The 24,943-nt window shown below is 46.5% G+C and overlaps 1 protein-coding gene across 1 annotated transcript in view; it reads left to right on the top strand.

Moving 5' to 3' along the window:
• LOC147736957 (NACHT, LRR and PYD domains-containing protein 12-like) overlaps positions 1–24,943 on the top strand; it is a 663,764-nt gene that overhangs the window by 137,705 nt on the left and 501,116 nt on the right. The window contains exons 5-6 of the mRNA XM_086922399.1: positions 13,690–13,860; positions 13,944–14,114. Of these exons, the coding sequence (XP_086778525.1) occupies positions 13,690–13,860; positions 13,944–14,114 (342 nt within the window). The remainder of the gene's footprint in view (positions 1–13,689; positions 13,861–13,943; positions 14,115–24,943) is intronic.

The following is a 24,943-nucleotide window of genomic DNA, read 5'->3' as shown; positions in this document are numbered from 1 at the left end:
TGCTATGTTTTGTTTTGTTATGCTATACTATGTTTTGCTATCCTACGCTTTGATTTGTTATGCTATGCTATGTTTTGTTATGCTTTGCTATGTTTTGTTATGCTATGTTTTGCTATGCTATGCTTTGTTATGCTATGCTATGTTTTGTTATGCTATGCTATGTTTTGTTGTGTTTTATTATGCTATGCTTTGTTTTGCTATGCAATTTTTTGTTATGCTATGCTATGCTATGTTTTGTTGTGTTTGGTATGCTATGTTTTGCTATGCTATTATATGTTTTGTTTTGCTATGCTATGTTTTGTTGTGTTTTGCTATGTTTTGTTATGCTATGTGTTTTGTTTTGTTATGCTATGTTTTGTTATGTTATTCTAAGTTTTGTTATGCTATGCTATGTTTTGTTTTGCTATCCTATGCTTTATTTTGCTATCCTATGCTTTGTTTTGTTATGCTATGCTATGTTTAGTTTTGCTATCCTATGCTTTGTTTTGTTATGCAATGCTAAGTTTTGTTGTGTTGTGTTGTGTTATGCTATGCTATATTTTGCTATGCTTTGCTATGATATGTTTTGTTATGATATGCTATGTTTTGTTGTTTTATTATGCTATGCTTTGTTTTGCTATTCTATATTTTGTTGCGTTTTGTTTTGCTATACTATGTTTTGCTATGCTTTGCTATGTTATGTTTTGTTATGCTTTGCTATGTTTTGTTGTGTTTTATTATACTATGCTTTGTTATGCTATGTTTTTTTTGCTATGCTATGTTTTGTTATGCAATGTTTTGTTATGCTAAGCTTTGTTTTGCTATGCTATGCTATGTTGTGTTTTGTTATGCTATGCAATGTTGTGTTTTGTTGTGCTATGCTATGTTTTGTTGTGTTTTGTTATGCTATGCTTTGTTTTGTTGTGTTTTGCTATGTTTTGTTATGCTATGTTTTGTTGTGTTTTGCTATGTTTTGTTATGCTATGCTTTATGTTATGTTATGCTATGTTTTGTTATGTTATGCTATGTTTTGTTCTGCTATGTTTTGTTGTGTTTTGTTATGCTATGCTATGTTTTGTTATACTATGCTATCTTTTGTTTTGCTTTGTTTTGTTATGCTATATTTTGTTTTGTTATGCTATGTTTTGTTATGCTATGCAATGCTTTGTTGTGGTTTTTTATGCTATGCTATGCTTTGTTATGTTATGTTATGCTATGCTTTGTTGTGTTTTGCTATGCTATGTTTTGTTTTGTTTTGTTTTGTTATGCTATGTTTTGTTTTGCTATCCTATGCTTTTTGTTGTTATGCTATGCTATGCTGTATTATGCTATGTTTTGTTATGCTATGCTGGTGATGTGTGAGGGTGAGTGAGTGTAAGTGAGGGCGAGGGGTGTGAGGGTGAGGGGGTGTGAGGGTGAGGAGGTGAGAGGGTGAGAGTGTGAAGGGGTGTGTGAGTGAGGGTGTGTGAGTGAGGGTGTGTGAGTGAGGGTGTGTGAGGGTGTGTAGGGGGTGATGGAGTGAGGGTGAGTGAGGGTGAGAGGGTTGTGAGGGGGTGAGGGTGTGTGAGGGTGTGTGGGGGTGAGGGGGTGTGTGAGTGAGGGTGTGTGGGTGAGGGTGTGTGAGGGTGAGGGGGTGTGAGGGTGAGAGTGTGAAGGGGTGTGTGAGTGAGGGTGTGTGAGTGAGGGTGTGTGAGTAAGGGTGTGTGAGGGTGAGGGGTGTGAGGGTGAGGGTGAGAGTGTGAGACTGGGGGGTGTGAGGGTGAGGGGGTGTGAGGGTGAGGGTGTGAGGGTGAGGGTGTGAGGGGGGTGTTAGGGTGAGGGGGTGAGGGTGAGGGTGAGGGTGTGAGGGGGGTGTGAGGGTGAGAGGGCGAGGGTGTGTAGGGGGTGATGGGGTGAGGGTGAGTGAGGGTGAGAGGGTTGTGAGGGTGAGGGGGTGAGGGTGTGTGAGGGTGTGTGAGGGTGAGTGGGGGTGTGATTGAGGGGGTGTGAGGGTGAGGGGATGTGAGGGTGAGGGTGAGAGTGTGAGGCTGGGGGTGTGTGAGGGTGAGGGTGTGTGAGGGTGAGGGTGTGTGAGGGTGAGTGAGGGTGTGTGAGGGTGAGAGGGGGTGAGGGGGTATGAGGGGGGTGAGGGGGTGTGAGGGTGAGGGGGTGTAAGGGTGAGGATGTGTGAGGGTGAGGGGGTGTGAGGGTGTGTGATGGTGAGTGATGGTGAGAGTGTGAGGGTGAGGGTGAGTGAGGGTGTGCGAATGGTGAGTGAGGGGGTGTGTAGGTGTGTGAGGGTGAGGGTGAGGGTGTGTGAGGGTAAGGGGGTGTGTGGGACTGTGTGAGGGTGAGTGAGGGTGAGGGTGTGTGAGGGTGTGTGACGGTGAGGGTGTGTGAGGGTGAGGGTGTGTGAGGGTGTGTGGGGTGTGAGGGCAAGGGTGTGTGGGGGGTGAGTGGGTGTGAGGGTGTGGGGGGGTGAGGGTGTGGGGTTGTGAGGGTGAGGGGGTGTGAGGGTGTGAGGGTGAGGGTGTGAGGGGGTGTGAGGGTGAGGGGGTGAGGGTGAGGGTGTGTAGGGGGCTGAGGGGGTGAGGGTGAGTGAGGGTGAGAGGGTTGTGAGGGTGAGGGGGGTGAGGGGGTGAGGGTAAGGGTGTGTGAAGGTGAGTGAGGGTGAGTGGGGGTGTGATTGAGGGTGTGTGAGGGTGAGGGTGAGAATGTGAGGCTGGGGATGTGTGAGGGTGAGGGGTGTGAGGGTGTGTGAGGGTGTGTGACGGTGAGTGAGGGTGTGTGAGGGTGAGAGGGGGTGAGGGGGGTGAGGGTGAGGGGGTGTGAGGTTGAGGGGGTGTGAATGTGAGGGGGTGTGAGGGTGAGGATGTGTGAGGGTGAGGGGGTGTGAGGGTGAGGGGGTGTGAGGGTGAGTGAGGGTATGCGAGGGTGAGTGAGGGTATGCGAGGGTGAGTGAGGGTGTGCAAGGGTGAGTGAGGGGGGTGAGGGTGTGTGAAGGTGTGAGGGGGTGTGAGGGTGTGTGACGGTGTGAGGGTGAGTGAGGGTGAGGGTGTGTGAGGGGGAGGGGTGTGAGGGTGAGGGTCTGTGAGGATGAGGGGGTGTGAGGGTGTGTGGGGTGAAGTAGCAAATTTCTCGCTGTAGGCTTGAAATGTGTTTTCGTGACAAGACTCCCATTTTCATGGGTGATGTTTTGGACTTAGACATCACCCATGAAAATGGGAGTCTAGTCACGAAAACACCCTTGAAGGGGTTAAGACTAAGCCTGGGCGTAGTTTGCGTACACGTAGCTTAATGTAGTACAGTAGTCTGCGAGCTGATGACACTGTGTACTTGTCTGAACTGTGAAAAAATTGAAAAATAATTGCATATGGCATACTGCACAGTGCCAGTTATGATAAAATAAGTATCTATATTTTTATATGCTAAAAAGCATATAGTACTTTCACAAAAGTATAACTGAAATATTAGCAAGCAGTGAGACAGGTGAAGATTTTTGGATCCTCCCTAACCTAGGGGGAGTACCAAACAGATGCCTTGAAAACAAAAAAGCACATCTTATTGAACGATTCAGTGGTGGTCTCATCCTCTTAGGACCACCCAAGCACCGTTATTGGCAAAAAAACAATCCCAACCAAAGGCCCTGCAAAGCATTATGGGATGAGATTAGCAGTGGGCAGTGAATATTATATAGTATCCAATATCAAAATAATTCTACATAGAGCTGCAGTTCAACTAGTGGTTACTAGATGTCCCTCACAAGCCAAATGCAAATGCTTCATGAAAGGGTTTCAATGGTTTTGCTTTTGACTTGTGAGGGACATCTAGTAACGACTAGTGGAACTGCAGCTTGATGTAAGAATAATTTCAATGAAAATTTTCTATGTCTAGGACCTCTAGAACCAGAATGCACCTGGTGTTCACAGTCACTTAATATCTGGTAGCATGCTCCTTTTGGGAACCCTACAATAGTAGTACAAAAATGTCCAACAAAAATGTGTGCTTTTGCTCCGTCAAGGGGGCTGCGAAGTAAAAGAGGCAGAATTTACTATCCTCTCCATTGACATATCTAAACGCCAGGATCTTACAAAGTGCTTATGTTGCTTTTGACATAGGAGTTGCATATGTCGGTTATATACTCTTCGGTCTCTTTCCTATGTATGAACGTTTTTTTACTAATTTATCGATACCTGTCCGTTCGTTGTTACTTCTTTTATATCTTCTTCTAACTTTTTACAAGCTTGGTGAGCTGCTTTTCGTATTTCCTTATCTAGTCTAGCTTCGTTTCTTTTCTTTTCGTTGGGTTGCTTCTTTCTGCCACAGACCGAAAGCTATCAAGCATGGCTGGCATAGTTCTCTTGTTGCAAAAGGACTATTCCTAGCATTTTCTATTTTATCGGGGTCGAAAGATCCCGTCAGTGGCCACTGTTTTTCCCGGTCTTTCCGAGCGCATTTTATGCCATTGTTCGCTATATGTTACAGTGGCTAATCCATATTTCACATACCTGTCCTTATTAGGGGTGCCTTCCGACGGTGCCAGATGACTGACCTCTAATAAACGGTCTGGCCAAAACAATCAATCAATTTTTGTAAAGACAGGCATGACGTAACAAGCGGTCAACATAAAATCTCAATAGGTCGTGGACAAAGGTCCGCACTACCTGCCCTTTGCTGCCTGCAAAGAAAGGGAGGATTGCTAATCTCTGTTTGTTTGCACGCAGGGAATGTCTCAACTAAGGGGAATACTAGTATTCGGTCAAATTTATTCAACCAGTCAAACAATCAATAACAAGTAAGAATCGATCTCTCACGACCTTACCCGAACCATTGTCGACAGTTTCTTCGTCGTCCCCTTCCAGCGCCCGTTTGTCCTCTCACTCCAACAATGCAGCGTTCCTGTAAGGTCCCGTAGGTCACTTGAGAGAGAGGTCCGTTCGGAACTGCTGAAGTTCAGGTTGATTGGCAGCCAGACAAGGTTCCTCTCAAGGCAGGTTAACCCCAATCGGTTAGTGGTTCACTCCGTCATTAGGACCTCTATCACTGGACCCACGTGTCTCTGATGGGACCGACGTTGGTGCGCCAATTGATGAAAAGCAGTGTGACTCCCAAGACTTTCGATGCCGCTTGGTGCAAACCACTTCTAATTCACCTTCATATTATTTATTTTATTTATTTATAGCATTTGTAGAGCGCTTCTGCAACCCTACGGGCATCCTGGCGCTGTGTACATATTGCTGAAAATACTGTGCATCAGAGGAGGGGGATAGTATAAAGTTCTGGTGAGATTAAACTTTGGGGAAGAGCCATGTTTTCACCTTTTTACGGAAAGCCATCAGTTCGTCTGTTTTCCTGATGTCGATAGGCAATTTGTTCCACAGATGGGCTGCGGCTATGCTGAAAGCTCTGCCACCATAAGTGGCTTTCCTGATCCTGGGTATGCTTATCAGGTTGGAAGATGAGGAACGGAGGGACCGTGTGGGTTTATACCATTTGAATTTCTTTTGAAGTGGTCGGGGGCCCATTCCGTGTACTGCCCTAAAGACAATGCAGAGGGATTTAAAGCAGATCCTTTGATGTACAGGTAGCCAGTGAAGATCGGCTAGAGCGAGGGTGGTGGAGGATCTTCGCTCTCGGGAGAGTGCCAGCTTCGCTGCTGCCGCCTGGATGCTTTGCAGTCTGGAAATCAAATAGGCCGGGGATTCCAGAAGCAGAGCATTACAGTAATCCAGGCGGCTGAGAATGGTGCTCCTAACTATGGTGGCTCTGACCTGCGCTGGTAAGAGGGGTAACAGCTTTCGCAGTCCTCTCATTAAAGCAAAGCAGCTACTCACCTGCTTATTAACATTGGTCTCTAAGCTCAGACAGTCGTTAAAGCTGACTCCGAGATTCTTCACTGATTTTACTGGGGTTAATGACTCCCCCGAGTCCAAGCGCCAGAAATCGGTGGGTAGACTTCTGGTGATTCTGCCAACTGCGCAGTGCATTATTTCCGTTTTATCACTATTGAATTGTAGTGAGTTCTGGTTTAGCCAGAGTGTCATTTCTGCCATGCAGGTATGGAAAGCCGTGAGTGAGTAGGCCTGGGCACCATCAAGGGAAATCATCAGCTGCGTGTCGTCCGCATAGTTGATCACGCTAATACCGTGGGCCTTGATAATGCCCAACAGGGGTTGCATATATATATTAAAAAGTATCGGACTGATTGCGGACCCTTGTGGGACGCCATGTGGGACTTTAACAAATTCCGACTGATATGGGGGGATGGCTACTGCCTGCCATCTGTCTTTTAAATAGGAGTGAAACCAATCGAGCGCCACTCCGCCGATTCCAATGTTTTTTAGTCTTGTCAGCAGGATGTTGTGGCTCACCGTATCGAATGCGGCGGACAGGTCCAGCAGAATTAGGATTGCTGATTCCCCCCTGTCCGCCCTCATTCGCAGGTCATCCAGAACTGTCAGCAGAGCTGACTCAGTTCCGTGAGCTGGTCTGAAACCGAATTGCTCCTCTTCCAGGATGTTGTTGGTTTCTAGGAAGAGGGCAAGGGATCTGCTGACCCACCGCTCTATGATCTTTATAGGGTATGGCAGGAGCGATATAGGACGGTAGTTTTTTTTGCAGTTCGGGTCTAGATTAGGTTTCTTTAATAGGGGGGTAACAACCGCCAATTTCCATTCTTTTGGTACTGTGCCAGAAAAGAGGGATTGATTGCAGAGCTGTTGCAATACTGGGAAAAGGTCATCCCTGAACTCCTTTACTATTTTGTGAGGCAAAGGGTCCAGAGGGGACCCTGAGGTTGTATTAAGAGCAGTTTTTGTGAAGTCTTGTTCTGTAAGGACTTTAAAATTTTCTAAGGTAGCCTTTGGGTTGGGTCGTCCTATTAGATATCAAAACAACGAGGCAGGCGCTGGGAAACTGGAAAGCGAAGAACAGGTTTATTACTCCAGGAAGAGAACACATCACATCAGACACCGGGGCTATCGTCAGGAGGTGCTCTAACTGCATCTCTGTGGCAGGCCTTTTATATGCTTTTTCGTCAGTTTATTACATGGTCAAACATTCCTGGCATCCGTTTATTGCATAGTCAAACATCCTTGGAATCCCCGCCTCAAGCTAGTTCCCACACAGACCCAGCAGCAATCGTCCCCCACCCAGATCCAACAGATGATCGCTATCTCACAGCTGGACATTCCGACAGGATCTAATAACATGTAGGATCGGTCAGATCTAAGGGTTTGGGTTATTGATTAAGTCAGGCCCCTTTGTTGGTGAAACAAGCCCTGCCGTGTGTGGGTAATAAACAATGTCCACAGGGGTCGGTTAGTGCCTGGGACCGGACTGAGTGGCCAGGTGCGGTGAAGGAGGTTATCAAAGGGGCTTGCCTGTGCATGGAGGATGAAAGGACAAACGGGTTTAGGGTAGGAAGTGGCTCCGGGGCTTTGTCATGATTAGAATGTTTTATGACCTCAGTACATTGGTTCAGGCTTAGTCAGAGCACTGGGGGATGATAGCGAGGTCAGGGTGAAACATAGGTGACCAGCAGAGTATGAAATGGCCGTGATGTCGAAAATGTTTGCCGCTTAAGCGCACGCAGAGGCTCTTGTTAGGCAAGATGGCGCCAGCAATGTTCATGCTTGTTATTTTATTTCTAACATAGAGAGCACATCCACTAGAGCAGTAAAGATGTAGCGCTCCGTAATTTAGGTATACGTGTACTGGACTGTGACGTCATCAGGGTGTTATGATGAAATGTGTCTCTAAGGCATAGAATGTTAACCTTGCTTTCTGTGGACTTGACGAGCCACAATGTTAGTAATAATATTGAACTTGAAAGGGCTCATGTTATTGAACTCAGAAGAATGAAAAACTGATCTGAAGTCAAATGACTTCACTCAACAGCCCAGATCACTCCCTCCTGTCTGTGGTTTTCCCAATGTTAAGATGGGGGTGGAAATGCATAAGAAACAAAACGAAAGAATACCTGCAGTCTCTCTTGAAAGGCACATGGGGTATCTTAATCAATGAAAAAGCACAGGGAAGTCAGGACGTTCATGTTGCTAGCACTAGGTGTGATACTATAGATGGTGGCTACCACTAGTGTGTGCTGTGCCTCTAAGGCCACAGGATGTGGTAGCCAAGTGCTGTGAAAGATGTACCTTAGCAACCATTGTGCGTTAACATCAGCGATTAAATAAGAGCAGACTGCAAGGCAACGACAGGCCGAACATGTGCGTGCGAGCAAAGGTGCCTATGTCCTGAGTCAGCTATAGCCATGGTGAATGGTTCACACTTGTGCTCAATATTGGTAGTTACAGCCATGCTGAAATGTGGTGTTACAGTACAAGCGCTTCTTACAGTGTAATCTAGTCTAGCAACGTGCCTAGCGAGACCCCAAAGAGCATGTAACTCTAGTTGACAAGTAACGTAACTCTGCTCCATAGATATAGTTCTAGCGTAATGCTAAAGCAGTGTATGTATGCAGGCTTATAAAACAAGGCAGCAATCGAGCGCTCTCCTGCTATGAGAACCCGACTCTAATTATACCTTGAGTGCAGGTAGGTGTAGAACAAAGAATCTCCCCAAGGGACTATCCAACCTCATTAACTGGTGGGGGAGACTAAGGGGCACGTCTTGGTCGCAAACTGGACACCTCTCAAAAGATGTCAGGCCGCTGTGTGGTGAAGCCTCACCATGCAGGGACCCCCGGTGTCAGATGAAGTGCCTCCTCAGCTAATCTATCGGGATGCTCATTATAGCAGCCTTGCTATGTATGTTGTAGATTAGCGATGTTATGGACATGTAGATAGCCCTGTCACCCCTGGCAGAACCTGGGAAAGGGTTAAGGGGTAGGGACAGAAATGGGAAGTGAAGGATAGTGCATGAATAAGAGGCATTGATATCAGAGAGGCTTGTTCTGACACAAGCAGAGTAGCGAGAAGGATAGTGGTGAGATGTGCGGCTTCAACAATGCCAGGACATTAATGGTCAATGTTACGTTACAACTTAGACGAGCCTGTATGTTCCTAATCTTCCTGGGGGCCCCACAAATCCTAGAAACTGCACTAATCATGCAGGAATGGAGCAGCAGGGGAGAGGAAAAAACATTAAAAATCTAGAGTGCTGAGCAGAAAGAGGAGAGATAGGCTAGCAATTGAACACAACTCTGCTCCATCCCTCTTTGTAGTTGGAACTAGTTGAAAGGAGAGGCAGGTCCTAGTGCTAGAGCTGGACAGTGTGGGCAGCTGCCCAGGGCCCCACTCCTGCTCACAGCCACAGGGCCCGCACCAGTGGATTTCCTAGTAAATGACTCCATTGTTGCAAGCCTGAGGGGGCACAGGTGGCAGCTGGCCCTCCGTAGACCCCACAGCCATGGGCTGAAAGGCCTTCCTATATCTATAGCTGTGATCTGTTTGTATAATGTAAACTAGGGGCTTGGTGCCAAGACTCATTCCGGACACCCAGTCGGGATGTGTTGGCCTACAGACCACCTAGCTCACAGTGCCACCATAAGCCCCTCTAACCTCAGCAGGAAGTGAATGGTTTCTGGCAACCACTGAACATGACAACTCTGATCACTCTGGTATCGTGGAACCAGTACAGAACCTTTTGCTCAGCCACTCGTGCTCACTTGTTCTCAGAGAAATAGACAGAGAACACACTGTGGGACGTTTTCAAGGTGTTTATTGAACCAACGTTATTCTGGTATAAAATATGTGTGCTGCAATAATCAATAGACAGAACAGATGAACGTGATTACAAGCACCAAGAGCATAAATACTAGATATCGTTCTAGCGTGATGCTAAAGCAGTGTATGTATGCAGGCTTATAAAGCCGATCTAGGAATTGAAGAGCAGGGTTGAGGGACATGGAGCATGAGCACCGAGGGGCAGGCGGGCGGGGCTGGGGCGGAAAGAGGCACGAGAGAGAGAGAGAGAGAGAGAGAGAGAGAGACATTCGATGGACCCATATTATATGTTAATTAGAGCCTCTATTATGAAACATTTGAAAAGTGAAGCACTGTGAGCCCCCTACTTAGCGGGAATGGGATGTTACATATGTACATATATGTACATTAGGGATTATTGATAGAAAACCAGCTTTCACCATTTGTATTCCATATTCAAGTTTTGCAAAAGGTCAGACACAACCCGCACAATCCATGCTGCCTAGAGGAGGTGGACTGGATCACCCTTCACATGCGTCCTACAAAATACACAGACTTCAGAGAAGTTGTGTCAGTTTATGATGGAATGACTGGCGACCTTTATATGGACGTCTCTTCTAAGGAGCTGAGATCTAGATTGGAAGTGAAACTGCACTGTATATTTACAGAGCACAATGAGGCAAGAACAGCGAGCCTTGATGCCACCACAGGGTGGAGGGATCCTTAAAGATAGCACTGTGTGTACTGACTCCATCAGGATCAAATACTGCTGAGCATACGTTACACAAGTACTCATCACCTTCCTGCACAAATGCAGCACTTACCAATGGCTACACTCCATGAAATATAGAGACCGGCGTGATGTGTGTGCAGGAGCTGCCCATGATTGTAGCTGCAGATATGTGCATATCACTCACTCAATGCAATTTACATTACTGATTAAATACCTTTAATCTTTCTTAGCCCCTCCCACCAAGGGAGATGTGCTGACTGAGTTCCTTCTCCCATCCTTCATTCACAGCTCTCACACATGGCAATCTTGGGCAGTCACAGTTTGTGGCATTTGAAACAACGACTTTATTTACCACCTCACAGGACTTCTTGGTGACAGGAATGTGCACAGACATGCATGATAAAGATAGAACTGGGCTCACAGGGTTGGGCCTTTTATTTCCTTTGTGTTTCCAGCGGTGCTGTTAGCCATGTGCTGTTTGAAGCTCTGGTACAAGAAACCATCTCAGCATCTAAGCGCATGAGAGACTTCAAGGCGCTTCTGCGTCATCCTTGGCTGAACCCCAAGACTTCTGTATGTAGATACTCGTCTCATCCATCTCACTGCAGCATCACTGCTCACAACCAGGCACTGTGCCAGCATGGACATTGACTGAATGTTCCCCTTTCCAGGAGGGGTCTCCCCAGCACAAGTCAAATATCCTCATGTCCTGCTGTTCAGGTTTTATCTTCTGTCACAGAAAGATATCAAGGATGCATTAACCCAGACGACTTGTTACTAAGTCTAAATTTGCATCTTGTTCTAGAACACAGGGGGTGACCTGGTCAGTGTCAGTTAAAATATTACAAAAATGTGAAACCATAAGATCCTCTCACTGGAGTGACCCCTTCACCCCCTTGAGACCTCTGACTCGGGCACAGAATAAGAATCAATCTGGCATTAGCAATTAGATTAATAATTCCTGTGTTGTCATCAGCAGTGGGGGGCCTGTCCGTGGCTCACCCTGCCCTGGTGCTGTCCCCTCAACCCCTCATCTCTGTACTTCATGGGGAGACTAAAGAGGGCTGTAATGAGGGGTGCAGAACAGACCCCCCAGGAAAAGAAGACCAGCAGGCACCTTATTTCAGAAGAAGAAGTTACTAGCAGGCTTTGCCTTCCTCTTCCTCATCTGAATATTCAGCTGTGTTTGCAGTGCTGGAGGCGGCTCCTTGAACCGACTCCATGAGGATGACCCTCTGCAAGGCCCAGTACAGCCAGGAAGCGTTGGCCATCTTTGGATTGGGAAGGACCCTTTCTAGGAGTAGGAAAGAGACGAATCCTGCATATCTAAGAGCACCGAGTTCACAAGGACACTCAGGGAAGGTCATGTAGTGATAGCGTTGTTTGTTATTATGTGTGCTGTGATACATTATGTTTAAGTGTCTCTGGGTGGGCTGCCCTGTGAGACCCAGTACTATAACACCAAGCATCCATACTGTACCTGGGTGGGCTGCCCTGTGAGACCCAGTACTATAACAGCAAGTATCCATACTGTACCTGGGTGGGCTACCATTTGTGAGACCCAGTACTGTAACACCAAGCATCCGTACTCTACCTGGGTGGGCTGCCCTGTGAGACCCAGTACTATAACACCAAGCATCCGTACTGTACCTTGGTGGGCTACCATCTGAGACCCAGTACTATAACACCAAGAATCTGTACTGTACCTGGGTGGGCTGCCCTGTGAGTCCCAGTACTATAACACCAAGCATCCGTACTGTACCTGAGTGGGCTGCCCTCTGAGACCCAGTACTATAACACCAAGCATCCATACTGTACCTGAGTGGGCTGCCCTTTGTGAGACCCAGTACTATAACACCAAGCATCCGTTCTGTACCTGGGTGGGCTGCCATCTGAGACCCAGTACTAAAACACCAAGCATCTGTACTGTACCTGGGTGGGCTACCCTATGTGAGACCCAGTACTATAACACCAAGCATCCGTACTGTACCTGGGTGGGCTACCCTCTGAGACCCAGTACTATAACACCAAGAATCTGTACTGTGCCTGGGTGGGCTGCCCTGTGAGTCCCAGTACTATAACACCAAGCATCCGTACTGTACCTTAGTGGGCTGCCCTCTGAGACCCGGTACTATAACACCAAGCATCCGTACTGTACCTGGGTGGGCTGCCCTCTGAGACCCAGTACTATAACACCAAGCATCCGTATTGTACATGGGTGGGCCACCCTCTGTGAGACCCAGTACTATAACACCATGCATCCGTACTGTACCTGGGTTGGCTGCCCTCTGAGACCCAGTACTATAACACCAAGCGTCTGTACTGTACCTGGGTGGGCTGCCCTTTATGAGATCCAGTACTATAACACCAAGCATCCGTACTGTACCTGGGTGGGCTGCCGTAAGAGACCCAGTACTATAACACCAAGCATCCGTACTGTACCTGGGTGGGCTGCCCTCTGTGAGACCCAGTACTATAACACCAAGCATCCGTACTGTACCTGGGTGTGCTGCCCTCTGAGACCCAGTACTATAACACCAAGCATTAGTACTGCACCTGGGTGGGCTGCCCTCCTGGACCCAGTACTATAACACCAAGTATATGTACTGTACCACAGAGAGCTGCCCTGCTGGACCCAGTACTATAACAACAAGCATCCATTCTTAACCTGGCTGGGCTGCCCTCTGAGACCCAGTACTATAACACCAAGTATCCGTACTGTACCTGGATGGGCTGCCCTCTGAGACCCAGTACTATAACACCAAGCATCCATACTCTACCTGGGTGGGCTGCCCTCTGAGACCCAATACTATAACACCAAGCATCCATACTGTACCTGGGTGGGATGCCCTCTGTGACCCAGTACTATAACACCAAGCATCTGTACTGTACCTGGGTGGTCTGCCCTGTGATACTCAGTACTATAACACCAAGCATCTGTACTGTACCTGGGTTGGCCGCCCTCTGAGACCCAGTACTATAACACCAAGCATCTGTACTGTACCTGGGTGGTCTGCCCTGTGATACTCAGTACTATAACACCAAGCATCCGTACTGTACCCGGGGGTGTAACACGGAGGATGTCTTTGCAATGGACCTGATTCACCTTCTATTCTCTCTACTAGAGGAGAAAGTTTGTCAGTCCCTGACTGACCAGCCAGGTGACAGTGGGAGGAGTTAAAGTGTTTCTTGTGCACCTCAGATCTGAGAGTACTGGGCCATGACTGCTGCTGGTCCGATTATTTATACCTTTGTTTTAGTACTTTGAGTAATAAATCTTCAGAATTGTTCATATTTTCATTCCATCACTTTCTTTGTATCGCACCTTCTTAGCCTCAGGAGCTGTTGGATAACCGGTGCTTCCTGTGCAGCTCTGGCCGCCGCCCTTCGCTCCAGCCGCTCTTTACTGGACCTGGACTTGAGTGAGAATAAACTGGGTGACGCTGGTGCGACCCTGATCTGTGATGCCCTGAAGCACCCGGACACCCGGCTGCAGAGGATCGGGTAAGGAGCAGGGGATTGGGTCAGGGGCGGAGGGGCGTGGCTTTTCTCTATCAATAGGATTATGAATTCTCGCTCCTTCTTAGCCTCCATGGGTGTAAGATGACCGGTGCTTCCTGTGCAGCTCTGGCCGCCGCCCTTCGCTCCAACCGCTCTTTGCTGGACCTGGACTTGAGGGACAATAAACTGGGTGACGCTGGTGCGACCCTGCTCTGGGAGGCCTTGAAGCACCCGGACACCCGGCTGCAGAAGATAAAGTAAGGAGCAGGGGGGGAATGGAGGGGGGCTTGTCTGTATCATCTGCATTTCTGTCCTTCTATCTGAGTTGATGGACTTTCATTAAATCCCTTACAGAGCAGAAACAGTAACAGTTTTTGTCTTACATGTGTATTTGAAAGTTAGTTCTCAGAAGACTGTTGGAGGTGGTGTGAGTACTCTGACAGAAGAATGTCCCCAAAAGGATGCATATTTTAAGAAATCTTACCTTCTGCAGGTTTAAATTTGATTTACTGAAGATTACAGGGTGCCCACATCCAGCTGCATCTATTCATTGATAAGGCAAGGAGGATCCACACCTCAGCACAATTTGCTCCCACGATCTGCCGCAGGCTTGGTCCCAGCCCTTTCAGTTGTGCTCACCCCCTCACCTCCCTTGAGGAGTGGGTGGAAGAGAACACAACTGGGTGCTAGGGTTACAAACTTACTCTGGCAATGACCACCCAAATAAGAAGACAAGAAGGATCCATTACTTGGCATAATTTAAAATAATTTGTCAGATCAGCCGCCTGAGGTCAGAAGTTTTAAATTAGTCCTCTGAGAATAATCAATCTGCAGTTTTTCTCTCTCTCTTCGCAACCAAAATCCAAATGAAATAATTGTCTGTTGCGTCGTGGGGATTCCTTTTTCCCATCAGGCCTCACTGTCTAAAATTGGACAGTTTGTTGTACGGTAGACATTGCAGCACCGGGGAAACTAATAGGTAAACTGGTGGGTTTGGCTTCCTAGGAGTTTCTGCTTCAGTTGACACTCAAAGACACCTTCCACTCCCTCAACATTAGTGAAATCTCTACTGAATTTTGTCTTTTGAATTAAAATATGGAACTTGCTAAGATGTTAAGATCACTTTCCAGCTTCAGGATGGTGGCTCCAGTGTTCCTAAGCCAAACTGGAAGAATCCGGTAAAAGAGCGGGTAAGCAAGCAAATGAAACTGCGCAAGGGAAAGAGTAGGTCAAGGAGAAATACAGGGACACTAGAAAACCACTCGAGCCCATCATCCAAAGGTCAGGATTTACAAGAGAATCAAACAGGAGAAGAACAACAAAGGTGAGACCTGAAAAGGAGAACCAACTCTACAGCAAGATAGTCAATTCAACTCAGAAAGTTGCCAGGCAGTGACCATTTGCCTAGCAGATGTATTACCATCGCCAGCCTAGACCTAGAAATGAACAGCTCATAAACGTAGAGGCTTTGTACGTCTCGGCACTGAAGCCTCCAAAATCCAGTCCATCACAGGCTTAGAGCAGAAGGTCTCAAACTCCCCGTCCCCGGCTGCTTCCTGACAGTGCCCCCTCTTTCCCTCAGTGCCCTCTTCTTGGTGCTGGCTTCTTCTGAAACTTTTATGAAATGACTGAGTCTACTAACCTGGGAGCATGGACAAACCAACCTGGTTCGCAAGAATGCACTGCAGAGCGATATCCCTCCCATGCCACCAAACGCTGCAATTGTCCTCTCACTCCTCTAGAGTCTACTGTGGTTCCACCTCAAGCTCTGGAGACTCATCTCTTATGATAGAAGGAGGAGAAACTGCTGAACCGCTGTCAGAATTTTTTCTGTAGAAGTGAATTTCATTTCTGCTTGTGTGTACAAATATGATTTGTAAGCAATTGGTACTTTTTTTTTTTTTTGGTGTAAGATGTTTATTGCACATTTCGCATAGGTAAAATACATATCTGCGCCTACAACCTTTTGAGGCCGGCTACATATAGGTGCAATTCATATAAGACTTTGATTTCTGTACACATCCCATCAGCCGACATCGTTGGGACCGGCAGCGAAACATGTAAAAGCATTCGTACTATCAAACAGTGCTGTATACGCTGCAAAACATGTCCATGTTCTTACATTTTTTTTTATACTCTTTTTTTAAAACAGTTCAGAAACCTTTAACTATAATAAAACAACCTGAGATTTAAAATCTTCAGTCACTGTGTCACAGCATTCTTTCTCTCCATTAAGAACTGTGTATGACTCATCCCTATGCACTATGTTGCAGTTCATCTATTGTGGTATTGGGTTCCCAAGGCCTACATGCTCCGTAGATAACCCACACACACCAAAGAACTGTTGGCACGGAAACTGAAAAGTACAAGAAACAAGTTTATTAAGACCCCATGGGGTGGTGGTACATTCCTACAGCACCCTTCGGCAATGCAAGAAGTATCACCCCGAACGTTGGTGCGAATCCTTCTTTTATACATTTTTACAGGTAATAAAAAGTAGGCAGTACAAGGTTACAGAGCTTTATGTACATATATGGTCATTTTTGGAGCACAGCCAACTCATGGGAGGGGCTATAAGACCACTGGTCAGTTTGGCGGAACATTCCTGAGGGGTGACTGGTCAGTTGGGACTGCGCATGTACAGGCTTGACCGTTACTAAAAATAGCCTGTTGCTGGGCAAACTCGAGTGGTCAACGGCACGGACAACGGACTAAAGGGCATGCTGACCACGAGGCTGCTCATTCTCTACAATGGCCGCCGTAACATACAAAATGGCGTTTCTCTAATATGGCCAAGTTAAGGGAAATAACGTGTAGCAAAGCTAAGCGCTAACCTGGCCATTGTCAAATTACAACAGACGACCCTTTTAGCGTTTAGCTGAAGCTACCTCATAGTGGACGTAATCGGGATACTCATCTTCGATATTGATTAACATTATTTGAGCAACTTCTTTATGAAGCATCATTTCATTCTGAGTCGAAGCTCGTCTGGATGGGATACAAGCTGATAAGCACATGGAACATAAGGCAGGGCCACATTGTATACATGAACATACAAAGAACAGCATCCCAACAATGACACATAAAATCGTCAGCAGTTTCCAACCCCAAGTGGTAATCATTGACCAGAACCACCCCAAAAGAGTCCAAGTACCATTGTCCGGCTGTATTTCAGCAGCTATTTTGTGGAGCTTTGAAATGGCATCATAAACAGAAGGCGAATTATCAGGCACGTACACGCAACAGCTACTTCCGATGATTCTACATGCCCCCCCACGGTCAGCTAGAACCACATCTAGAACCATACGATTCTGGAGCGTAACAATTCTAGAAATCTGGAGTTCTTCCGTTATGTTCCCCAATGCGATAGCAGTATCATTGGCTACAGCCTCGACAATGCGAGTCAGTCGTCGTATTTTCCGACTATTTAAGGCAGCCCCCACAAAGGAAAATAGTCCCAAATTAAAGTCTACATATTGCTGTAAAGTAGTGTCGGTCTGGTCAATGTCGTCCAGAACCGCGGTTCGTTTGACACGATTTAGTACAAAATCATTGTAAAGCACATAATCATTATGGTACATAGGTGGGGCAATGAATACAGGGGGCAATACAAAAGATACGTAACATGTGCCAGACTATCCGAGAGGAAGTTGATGATAACCTCTATTGCCACAGATAAAGTAGGTATTTCGAGAGGCCACAAACGATGTGCCATTCGGACTGTCAAATGTGAGTGTGGTGTTACATTCACTTTTTCCAACCGGGATTGTACCTTTATTACGTATGCAGAGATCAGCCTTAGTATTTATAACATTAATAACATGTGAACTGGACATATTAATATTCCTTTGATTACTGTAGACACGGGGTGCAGACACATTATCGGGGCGGTACTCTTCCCATTCAAACCGAGTACCCTCAGCTCTTGGATACCCATCCCGATCGTGGTAACAAATTTTGTTCAAACGGAAAAGCACCACCCCTTTCGTTGGCCATCGTAAAGTGAATAGAAGAGTATACCAGGCATTGCAGGAACCATTATGGGAAAATGGGAGTGGGATGAGCGGAGTGCCCCCTTTTCTGATGACCAGGCAACATCCCACACACCCAACAATTGGAAGTATTTGTCATTTTATGAGTATGATGTAAAATCTGAATAAAGCTATTGTTCAAGTAAGTCTGTCGGTGCCGTTCTTCATGGTAGGGCAAGGTGAAGTGAAAATGTTCAGATGGAGCCGGGGTAGTCGGCAGCAAATGTTCTCGTACAGGCACCACAAGTTCTACTACCCAGGCTATCACTGCTATCACCACGATTGTCAATACGAACAAAATGGCACCAAGTATTCTTTTGTCTCGTGATGCAGAAAAGGCCATAGTTCAAAGAGTTCGCAATGTCTCAAATGTTTATACCTAAAAAAGAAAAATACAGTGCTGAGCTCCGAGGTAGTCGTTGTTTTCTTCTCCGGGGTCAAGACGGGTGTCGCTACTCTTGGCAGAACTGATCCCCCGCCCCCTTGAGATTCCCGGTCTCCGTTTCACAAACCCCAGAGCGGTAACCAACCAGTCTCGAAAAACAAAAATCTTCTTCCTATCGGGGCTGCAGATTGTAACGCTGTCGTCCAGAAACAGTGTGGTCCGGGAAGGCTCCCTCAACTTCGTCCGATGTCACAGCTGGGCTCTTCTCTTTATCCAGGATCTCCTTGTAGTCGGTCAGTACAGCAGGATTCACCAGGTCCGGAGAAACCCGACGGCAGTGAGTTGAATGCACCCACCGCTTTCTGTTGGTCACTCGCACAGCCGTTCGAGTTGCCAGGAGGACTTGCTCGAGCCACGCCACCTCGGTTCCAAGCTGTTCGCCCTCTCAAACGACTTGACCATCAAAAACTCATTAGGACGAAGATTGTGAGACTCTCCAGTAGAATTGTCAGGGAGCGCTTCTCGAACCTGTTGATGGATAGAAAGCAAATCATTTGTTAATCGTGCCAAATAGTCGTTCATCATTATACAAGGCACATCCTTTAACAATCCCGGCTTAGGTACTCCCCATATATTCATAGGCCTTCCGAACACCACTTCATATGGTGTGAGGCCAGTCCGAGAATGGGGCACTGATCTGATAGAGAGTAATGCTAGCGGCAAGGCATCCGGCCACTTCAATGACGTGGACGCCACAATCTTAGCCAGCTTCAATTTCAACGTAGCATTATACCGCTCGACAAGACCTGTTGACTGGGGGTGGAACACAGCGTGGAATTTGTGCTGAATTCCCAATCCCTTCAGTACGTACTCCACAATTTTCCCAACAAAATGAGGACCATTATCGCTCCACAAAAATTTGCAAACACCGTAACGAGGGAAGTACTCCTTGAGCAACACCTTAGCCGTTGTCAAAGCCGTATTATCTTTCGTGGGGAAGGCCTCAACCCATTTGCTAAAAGCACACACCACCACTAAGACATACTTCAGGTTATTGCAACGCTCAAGCTGGATATAATCCATTTGCAGTACTTCGAACGGTGCAGAAGGTGGAACAAAACCTCCTTTCGGAGTATGCGTCCCTTTTGCAGGATTGTGCTGTAAACATATCAAGCAGGTCTGCACTACTCTCTTGGCAGTGTTGGCAATCTCAGGATGCTCCCAAACTCGTGTTAACAGTCGAGTGATTGCAAGAGCTCCAACATGCGCCAACCCATGTGTCATCTGAACCATCGCTTGCAAGTAAGCTGCAGGCAATTTCCATCTCTCCATATCCTTGCTTCTCCAACAACCCTCATCATCTAGTACCCCTTCTGTTGCCCATACCGCAAGTTCTGCTTCAGTCGCTGATTTTTGGATATCTAGTATCTCCGCTCTAGCATCATACCATCGCTCGGCCTGTGATTTAGTTACATACATGGGGGAGTCAGTTCGAGACATAGCTGTTTGTCTTGCTATGCTGTCTGCAAAGGCATTGCCTTGACCCACGTTATCAGTGATCTTTTTATGTGCACTGCATTTGATTATCGCTACTTTCTTTGGGCAGAGCAACGCGTTTAGGAGATCACGCACCAGTTCTCCATGCATAATATGAACTCCATGAGAAGTCAAAAACCCACGTTCTTTCCAGAGTAGGCCGAAGTCATGCGCTACTCCGAAGGCATACCGGCTGTCTGTATAGATGTTCACACATAGGCCAGCACTCAATTCGCAGGCTCTTGTCAAAGCTATCAGCTCCGCTGCTTGAGCTGATTTCTGGGGTATTCTTGCTGTTTCTACCACTGTCTTAAGTGTCGTGATCGCATATGCTGCAGAAGTCGTACCATCTGGCAACCTCAAACACGATCCATCAACCCACAGTTCCCCATCCACGTCTGAAAGTGGCCTATCCTGTAAGTCGACACGACCCTTTGTCTGTTCCTCAGTCAGGAAAACACAATCATGATGTTTTTCTTCCTGGCCCTCCTCAACCGGATAGGGCAATAAAGTAGCAGGGTTCAGGGTAGCACATCTTTTCAGTGTGATATGTGGCGCCAAAAGTGTGAGCTCATATCCTGTTAAACGTGCACTGGTAAGATATTGAGTCTTTGTTTGGTTTAACGAGGCATCTACTGCATGGGGAACTAGCACCAACAGTTTGTGCGATAATACTATTCCCTCACTCTGCCGTATAGCTACCGCTGTTGCTGCAACTGCTCGAAAACACCCAGGTAACCCTCGTGCTACAGGGTCAAGAACCACTGAGAAGTATGCACATGGTCTCTGCTTATCCCCGTGTACCTGCGCTAACATTGATAATGTGCACCCATCTTTCTCGTGCACGTACAATGTAAAAAGCTTCGTGTAATCTGGTGTACCAAACACGGGTGCAGAGCAAAGGGCCTGCCTCAATTGTTCGAAAGCATTTTGACATTCATCTGTCCATTCAAGGGGCATTGTAGTTTTGGACAGTAACGCTAACAAAGGTTTTATAATGTGCGAGAACCCCATTATCCACTGTCTACAAAAGGACGTTAATCCTATGAAGGCTCGTACATCTCTCTGAGTGCGGGGGACTGGCGTATCTAGAATCGCTTGAATTCGATCTGATGTTAAAGCACGCCCCTCCTTAGACAAAAGATGACCGAGGTAGGTCACCTTGGGTCTACAGTATTGCAGCTTTTTCTTAGAAACTTTATGGTTGTTCTGAGCTAAAAAGGACAGCAAGGCAAGCGTACCTTCCTCACATTGTGTGTAAGTGTCTGCAGCCAACAAGAGGTCATCAACATACTGGATAAGGGCTACTCCGGGTTGCAGTTCAAATGAATCAAGCTGTCGTTTTAGAGCCTGGCTATAAATGCTAGGACTCTCGGTGTAACCTTGGGGAACACGACAAAATCTATACGATTTATTATTTAACGTAAAACCAAATAAATATCTACTGTCAGGATGGATAGGAATTGAAAAGAACGCATTTTTGAGGTCAATGACAGAAAACGTCGTCGCCGTTGGAGGAATTAATGTAAGTAATGTCGTAATATCAGACACCACTGGGTATTGTGGAATGACAATTTTGTTAATTTCTCTCAAATCAATAATAAATCGATAGACTTTGTCATCGGTGTCTTTCTTAAGAATCGGAAGAATAGGGCTGTTACAAACATTGTAAGGAACTTCCTCCACTACTCCTGCAATAATCAAATCCTTAACAATGTTTGTCAGTGCAATTTCACCTTCCTTAGAGATCTTATATTGTGGGACACGTGGCAAGGAGACTCCCTCCTTGACAGTAATTCGAACAGGTGGGATAAGCATCTGTCCTACATCCGTATCCGAAGTCGCCCATAACGTGAGAGGGAGAGAGGCTAGTGCTTCAATATCTTTCATGGTAAAAAAATCTGCATGAGTCTGGGTAATTGTCATTCAGAATAACCCGCACTCCTTCAGGAGCGCAACGTATCGTTGCTCGAAAATATTTAAGCAAATCAATACCCATTATGTTATCAGGAGTGTGAGGTGACAACAAAAACGGAGAAAAACTGAAAAATTTAGCAATGCAAAGTGTAAGAGGCTGTGATAATGGGCTAGGAGAGGGTGTGCCATCAAACCCTATACATGTTATCGTATCGCCAGACAGGGGAGCCCTTGGAACCAAGTTTTTAGACAAAGCACTACGAGTAGCTCCTGTATCAACTAAAAACTGATCAGTAGAACCCAAAATGTCCGCTGATACATATGGACCTCTTTGATCTACTGGCACTTCAACCGATTCCACACCCCATCCTACGCAATCCTATGCATGCACATAATCCTGGTGTTCCACATCCTCACCCTCCGATATCTGATACTGATTCCTTCTATCGAAAACGTTTCGTTCATCCTGACCACGGCCCCTCGCTTCAAACCTACCACGATCACTTCCACTACCTCTCGCTCCTGAATAACTATTCCTCATCCTTCCACTTCCTCGACCACGCTGACTCCGTTGCTCGCGAAGCACCGGACAATCTTCAGCCCAATGCCCAAACTCTTTACAATATGCACATTGGTCCTCAGCAATATCGGTACGACCGTACGATACATTACTCCCTCCTCGCCTGCCACCTTCATTTCCTCTAGACTGAGTACCGCGAACCTGTGCTAACATCACCTTCGTTTTCAACTCTTTCGCTTTCTTATCCACACTTTCTTTTGCCTCTAATTCCTGCCGCTCATAATACTGAGCCATAGTTAACAAAGACGCAGGGGTCGCCGTGGTCCAGGAACTTTCGCTCGTTTTCAATCGCTTTGCAATCTCCGGTAAGAGATTAGCTACATACTTATCGACAAACAAATGTCTACCCGTATCGTCTGTTAATGATTGCCCACTGTAATCATGAAAGGCTTCCTCGAAGCGGGTAAAGAAATCAGATACCGATTCGTCTGGCTTCTGTTTACATGAAGCCAACATAGTCCAATCGATCTTTTTAGAAGGGACAAGTGTTTTTAATTTAGTCAGAATAGCCGTCGGGAGATCTAAAATCAAAGCACACGGTTTGCATGCAGGTTCCCTATCTAAGTCAGCCTGTTCTAAATCCCTCCAAAGTGCCCCAAACATCGCTTGATCATTAGTTTTACGAATCAATCTCCACATATCAGGGGGAAGAATTAATCCAAAGAAAAGATCTATATCAACAAGAGTCATAACACAAGAGGAGATAGCCCCCTCCACCCCTTCATAGAATGCGGCTGGATTTTTACGAAGATCGGGCAAAGAGTTCTTTAATGCCATAACATCTGCTCTATTCCAAGGCGTGTACACCCAATTATATACAAAGTACCCCTTCGCATCCTTTGATGCTTTATCATCATCTGTACCCTCTCCCTTTGGGGGAACATACAAAGGTGCAGCTTCACGCATAGGCATAACATGCACTTTAGAATTCTTATCTGAACCCCGGAGAGAACACTCTTTGGATTTCTCCATCGACCCCGGCAAGGCATCTTTAGTTTTTTCCCTTTCTTCCCGCAGTCTGGTCGCCTCATCCCGCAGCTGGAGCAGTTGTTTGAAAAGGTCATCTACATCTGAAAGAACAAATAAACCTTTATCCAAATTCTCACAATAAACCGACACAGCTTTGGGTTCTAAAGTCTCCGAATGTTTACGAAATCGAGTAACAACTTCATTTGCAAAAGTATTCAAAAAACACAGCAATTCTCGTTCTGACCACTTATTCTTTTCAACTAAAACCGTTGCTAGAGTTATATGGTTCAGGTTTAATTTCCTAGCAAAACTACGTAAATCCGCGGCTCTTTCCGCAGTTAACCTGACACTCGATTTGTCCTTTCCATCCGACTTATCTCGACCTTCATCACCGGAATCCTCGGACGGAGCCATAGGGTGAACATACGGAGGCAGAGAGCGATCTAGTAATGAAAAATCATCAATGTCATTATTAAGGACTGGATAAAGCGGACGACGAATAGGAAATTGACCAGTCGTTTGCAAATTACGTTCCCGTGCCTCCCTCTCTTTCTTCTCCTGCACCTCCTTTTCCTCCAGCTGTAAAGCCTTATCTCGAGCAGCCTTGCGCTGCTCTTTATCCACCAAGGCAACCTCGCGCTTCATACGCTCACGCACTGCTTTCTCCCACATTCGCACACAATCAAACATATCCTGTCTAGACCTGTGCTGAAACAAACACTGCTCCACAAACTGAACCTTTCGCAAATCAAACGACCCATGTAGTGGCCATTGCAACTCGGGATCGGTTCTGGTATACTTATGCCATAATTTACTGTACAGTATAGGGGGAAGGCCGAATTTAACATACATGTCACGATTAGGAGTCCCCTCTGGGGGAGCCGGCTGAGATTCATTTAACCTATACGAAGTTCCGCTTCCAAGACAGCACATTTTTCGAAGTGTGCTTAAAACAGGCATGTTCAGAAAGTACCACTAGGTGATACCGTAAAAATTGGCACTTAACGTACTTCACACAAATTGTGCCGTTCAAAATACGAACAAAATTAGAGAAACATCTCTACATGCCTGCCTATGTGAAGTGCACTACACATAGGATTCAAAGTTCACAAAGTCAAAATGTTAGCTAACTCAAATCATAGTCACAATCATAGAACTTCAGCAAGCGTCCGTAGACTACCTTACCGATCACAAATCTTACCCAAATCTCAAAAGTCCAGATTCCAACTGCCAAGGTCTTTAATCGAATCAGCCAAACAGGCGCTTGCACAGCAACACAGACGAGCAGGATCTCAGTCGGGGACCGGCGCCACCTGGAAGGTCAGATCAGAAGAAAGGAAGAAAACACCGTGGGTGCCAAGACTCGGGTCACTCAGCGGCAGCGTACGCGTCCATGGTGAGTTTCCACTCCTTCGTCACGACCTCTCCTTCGGACATCCGAGTCCTCGATGAGTCCCTTCGTGGTTGCCAATTTGTGGTATTGGGTTCCCAAGGCCTACATGCTCCGTAGATAACCCACACACACCAAAGAACTGTTGGCACGGAAACTGAAAAGTACAAGAAACAAGTTTATTAAGACCCCATGGGGTGGTGGTACATTCCTACAGCACCCTTCGGCAATGCAAGAAGTATCACCCCGAACGTTGGTGCGAATCCTTCTTTTATACA

Source organism: Lissotriton vulgaris, chromosome 1_1 (genome assembly GCF_964263255.1).
Source record: "Lissotriton vulgaris chromosome 1_1, aLisVul1.2, whole genome shotgun sequence".
NCBI lineage: Eukaryota > Metazoa > Chordata > Amphibia > Caudata > Salamandridae > Lissotriton > Lissotriton vulgaris.
Note: the sequence above shows the minus strand (reverse complement) of the source record. Positions and strands in the feature narration are given on the sequence as shown.